General features: G+C 39.9%; 1 protein-coding gene across 3 annotated transcripts; it reads right to left on the bottom strand.

Annotated features, from left to right (window-relative positions):
- Positions 1–359: 359 nt before the first annotated feature.
- On the bottom strand, positions 360–4,958 carry si:dkey-5i3.5 (uncharacterized protein LOC565091 homolog). Of its 3 annotated transcripts, none has more exons than XM_068723730.1 (4): positions 4,823–4,958; positions 3,059–3,339; positions 2,215–2,461; positions 360–2,080 (listed from the first exon to the last, which is right to left on the bottom strand). In XM_068723730.1, exons 2-4 carry the CDS (start codon positions 3,317–3,319, stop codon positions 1,719–1,721), a joined length of 870 nt encoding a protein of 289 aa, XP_068579831.1. In that variant the 5' UTR covers positions 3,320–3,339; positions 4,823–4,958; the 3' UTR covers positions 360–1,718. The 3 variants fall into 3 exon arrangements, with proteins under 3 accessions (XP_068579831.1, XP_068579830.1, XP_068579832.1); XM_068723729.1 differs by lacking the exon at positions 4,823–4,958 and adding an exon at positions 3,970–4,136; XM_068723731.1 differs by lacking the exon at positions 4,823–4,958 and adding an exon at positions 3,469–3,928.
- Between the last annotated feature and the right edge of the window lie 385 nt (positions 4,959–5,343).

Below are 5,343 nucleotides of genomic sequence, written 5' to 3' on the forward strand. Positions count from 1 at the left end.
ATAATGACATAAACTTCTGTTAAAAGATCCTCTCATACTGTTTGACCAGATTATATACTTTGTATTGCAGCTGCAGAATCTGATCATATAACTACTTTCATTGGTTTAATCTCCTCCACCCATCCAGAGGTTTTCCTGATAGAAGCATGATGTTACGGTTGCTATGTCTAATTCTCAACCTGGTTATTATTTACTCTTTCCGTTTTGAACATCCCTTCTCGGTTATGTTTGCAAGTTGCGATCCCATTTTTTCATTCTGCACACTAACCACAAAAAACAATCAGGTAGTTGAGAAACAAGTACAAAGGAAAAGGACATATTATATACACTAACTGAAATAAAAAGGAAAATAGAAAAAGTTAACAACAAATTTTTATTGCACAAATAAGAAATGTTAAAATGTTTAAGTTACAAGACAAATTCTTACAATATTAAAGGCACATGATCAATAACAGACATTTTATTAAATTGTAAAAGGCTAGAATAATTCTAACTCGTCACTTACTGCTTTGGTAGTTTGGGAAAGCACTGTCACTTGTACAGGTTTACCACTGAGGCTTACTATGCCGTCTCTGTCAAAAGGCCATGTGGTGCTTTGTTCAGTACTGTCAACACTCACTAACATGGTTTTTGGTGTGGAAAAAGACATTCTTCTAAGCAGTGGTACAACATCAGAAGAATCAAGTCATTTGTGTATATATATATATATATATATATATATATATATATATATGAGGTTGTGCAGTGACAAAATTATGTTTTGGCTTCGGGAAAGTAGAAAATAGTGTATGCACGACGGCTTCTGCAAACAACTATTGAAGAGAAGGTTCCATAAATCTCTTTACTTCTTATTGTTATGACCCATGTATGTGATCACTGTCACAGTAAACAACTGCACACCTTTAAAGTGCAACTTCCTCAAAGCAGCAATTTAGCATAGTTACTTCTTGAGTTGAGAGCACACTCAATCAGTAAAGTTTAAGGTAAACATGTTTCAACAATTCATAAACACAAACAACACAGTGTCCTTGATATAAAGGGTGAGCAAGGACGTGTCACAGAGTTTTCCTTGCAAAGACACACCCACAGAAACAACAAATGCACAATCCTTCATTGTATGCTATACTGTACAATTCACATCATGGAGCTGATTTAGTTGATATTGAGATCCAGCACCTTAAACCTTGGCAATTGTCTATGCTAAAAATACAGTGCCTTGAAACTGGATTTTTTCCAGTTGGAGCGTCTGTATTCTCACTTCAAGATAACAAGCAGAGTGATATAGATATACAGTAAAGCAAAGTGAATTTGACAGCACAAGTGGTTTGTGAAAAGTCAATGGATGACTGTTCTGACTGAAGTTTGCTGACACAAGACTCTGGCTGCGGTCGAAAAGTCAAAACATTACCTCCTACGGTCTATTCCTAACCACTTTCCCTTGACGTCAAGGAAAGATGTGAAGGAGAATTCATGAGATAGGCAAGTTAGGCTTTACTTTCACTAAGCTACGTAATTATGATAAAAACTACAAAGAAGAAGGACTACAAAAAAGCACAACGAAAACATGACATTTACTGGGAAGAAAATGTGAAACATAAAATTGAATTGAATAACCATTCTGATAATCGCAACACATCGTACGCTACTAAATATTTTAGATTAAACAAAGAAAACAAGCAAAGTCAAGCTAATATGGTTTGTGCTATAATAAAATCCTCTCACATCTTGGCCTTCAGCGGGGTGAAGCGGAGTGAGTGGAGGAACATGTTGAGGGTGGTCAGATACTCTTGTTGGTGCCTCTTTAGGTGACCTGCATGTGTCGAGTCCTCCCACTTCTTTACTGTGACGTCCATCCCACGCTTCCTCCAGTGATCAATCAACTCCTCCGTGGCTCGTGCGTCGCTCAATGCATCGTTCTCGCAAAAGAAGAACAGTACAGGTGCAGTGATGGGAGTGCTCCAAAAAGCATCAATGCTCATGTTAAAGTAGTCCACCGTCTGGCGTTTGAACAGGTCAAAGTATAACAGGCTTACTGTTTTTACCACCGTCTCCCATCGTGGAAATACAGTCTTAGCTAGACCTGGGCAGAGAGGAGAAACACACTATTCATTTCCACTAAAAGCCTTCACTTCTACTCATCAATGTATTAACAAAATTAATGGATACGAATGAAATGAAATTGAATGTCTTAAATCAAGTCATTACTGAACTGACCTGTGGCCATTGTCTCCACCGAGCCCACCACAAGGCTATCATAGACTTGGCCTCTGATCCTCTGTGTGAGCGCCTGATATTTCTGTGTGTCCTGGGACATGTGTACCACCAGCTGAGCAAACGTGTAGCCACCAATAGAGAAGGCATGGACAAGCAGTGGGCGGGATACAAAGCGCTCACTATGGAGCAACTCCAGCAACCGCTTTCCATGATCGAGACCCCAGCGAGGCCACAGGAACTCTTGCACCTTGAGTAAAAAAAAAACACAGTTGGGTTTAGGCAGTCTCAGTTCAGTTCAGCCCATGCTCTTATGGACTACTTAAAAAAGGTCAGATTTCACAGAGGTTAGACATCCTCCTCGTCTCTGTTCTTACATTGATGACTGATCATAAAAGTGGTAATGTAAAAAGATAGTTGCTGCACAACGACCTGATATCAAACCAGGACTTTGACATTCTTCACCAGACATAAACTTCTGCAAATTAATAAACTCCGATATACCCTTTGACATCAACTGCATCAATAAGGAAATAAAAAGGGCGAGTCTAACAGCTCCTTCAGGCTCGACAGGAGATGAAGAAAAACTCTGGGTTTGTTGAAGAAAACCTGCAAGAGAGCAGGAGAGGTTCACATGCATCCAACTATGAATAGAGCACATCTTGATCTAGCTCAATTCACAGGTGCCAGGTTAAATACGGGCTCTTTATCATGTTTACACTAACAGCTAATAGCTTACCTATAAAGTTAGATTGTGATAAAAGCACCTAAATACGTTTAGTATCAGTGTTATTGCATAATTTAGTAAATCTCTTGGTCACTAATTTACAATATGCTTTGTGCTTACCTCACTCGCCACTACAAGCACATCATAGCCGGTGCGGAAGTAGATATCACAGTATTTGGCCACAGCTCGAGGATGTGAACCCAACCAGGGCAGCATGAGCATAAGGGGTTTATGCTCTTCAGAAGCTTTGGTCTGACATCCTGAGACTGCGGGTGCCAATTCATTCACGTAGAAAGTTACATTCTTACTGAGGTGATGGGCAGTGATGCCTCTGCTCAGGACTGCCCTGCCCAACATAGTAGCTGCTGTCAGGCTCCCCATGAGATGAAATGTGACGCACTCTGAAAGAGGAAAGAGGGAAATGGTTATTGCATTTACTGAGTTCAGGAAGTCAGTGAAGGTCTCGTGACATGTGAAGCTGTTAAATCATCCTAGCTTCCTATGGGGATCGGTGGCACAAGTGAGGGTACCTGGGATTGGGAGTGTGTGGTGGGATGGTTTTCTTTGGTTGTCCTGCTAGCATGTGTGGAGTTACTATGAACTGGAGGACTTTTTTGTTGACCATGTAGAAAGAACGTCTTGTCTGTTGTTTTTGGCACAGTAGCTTGTGTTCTGTCCACTAATAAAGTCCAACAAGCAAGATAACGTAGCTATCCTCATCAAGGGTCGTTACAACAATGTCACGACCTGTTATAAATTTATCATAAAACATATTAACATAACAGAAGCTCTGAAATCGTTAACGTCAGAGATAGCAGAACAACTGAGATTAACGTTAACATTATTTTACAGATTATAGCGTACGTTTAGTTACAACAATTAGTTAACCTTTCACGAAAATAATGTCCTAACATAATTCACATTTATAAGAATTAAAAACTCCTTAGCCAAGTTCGCTAATGAATTTAAGTTTACGTCAACGTTTGAAAACAGTTTGTGACTTCATCCCGTCTGCTGGCTAAATTACTAACCTGGTTTATTTGTGCGTCAGTGCAGCTGACGCTCTAACGTTAGTTAATGTTTAGGCTCTTCCACCGCATATCATTCCGCGCAGTTTGAGGATAGCTCGCTCTGCACAATTCCCCTGTGATCAGTGTTTTTCCCATTTAAATAATCTGACACGATTCCCAGCTCCCCCCCCTCCGATTTCTTCATCTGATGCGTGTTGTCCTCAAATGGCTGTCGATCGCAGTTTAAGCAGACTGCTGCCCTCCTTCGGGCATAAAGTGCTCGGCAAACAAACTCAAAGAAGACGGTCCAGTTTAACCGGTATATACCGATCCCTACTCTCTGACGTGAGCTCTATACAGCATTTATAAAGGCACGTTTTGTTCTCACGTATCCATCCAAAATAGTAGTCACCGACGACTAAAATAAAAGGAGAGTTAAAGAGCGACCACAATAACAAGTTGTCCTGTCTAACAGAAAATCACAGAGAACCTACGGTGAAAAAAGGATAAATATAAAGCTTTATTATATCTTGATATTTGTTTGTCCTGGTCGCTCAAGACTTCAGTATGCCTAAATATAAATAAATAGTCCTAACAAGCCCAACATTTTATATTTAAGTAGAGTATATTACTTATAGTTTGAATTTTGTATTTAATGGAAAAATGTGTCATCACAGTAAAATGAATGGTATTGTGTAGTATAGAGTGTTGAGTGAGTTTCAGTGTCATGTTTGTTAAATCGACATTAATCCGCTATAAACCAGATCAAGTGGTCACGGTTCCACAGGGGAAGGGCCCTAATGCAGATGGACACGGGAGCAGAAGGATGATACACGGTGATTGTATTAAAGAAAATATCCAAAACAAAACTTACACAGCAGGAGAGTCCAAAAATGAGAAACTGAAAATCCGACACAAAACAGGACCAGGTAACCGGACATGTGCACAAGCAATACGGAAGGAATAAGGAAGCATCGCAGACGAACCACCAGAGACCCAGGAACACAGGGTTTAAACACACTGAGAGGTGTAGGTTAGTACTCAATCAGGGGCGGGGCAGACAATTACAAAGGTAGGAAGTGAAATGAACACGGGACACAAACTGAAGCCAACACGTGTAGCACTGACGCAGTTTGATTCATTTCTTTCAGTGTTGCATTAGCTATAATTCCCCAATATTCATATGACTTTCCTTCCTCCAAATTATATCCAAAATCAGTAATGTGTATTTGTGACTGTGGTTGTCTGTGTGTTAACCCTGAAAAAGAATAAACGTGCACATACAATCTGTACATTGGAATAACATTTACAAATGCACAAAGATTAGAAATGGTGAAGAGGAAGTGTAACACACTGTGATCAAATCATCAAATCAGCCAGACCTAAAACATCAGT

The sequence above is a fragment of the Cebidichthys violaceus genome, unplaced genomic scaffold, assembly GCF_023349555.1.
Source record: "Cebidichthys violaceus isolate CVI_PGR_0920_01 unplaced genomic scaffold, fCebVio1.0.p SCAF_3, whole genome shotgun sequence".
Lineage (NCBI taxonomy): Eukaryota > Metazoa > Chordata > Actinopteri > Perciformes > Stichaeidae > Cebidichthys > Cebidichthys violaceus.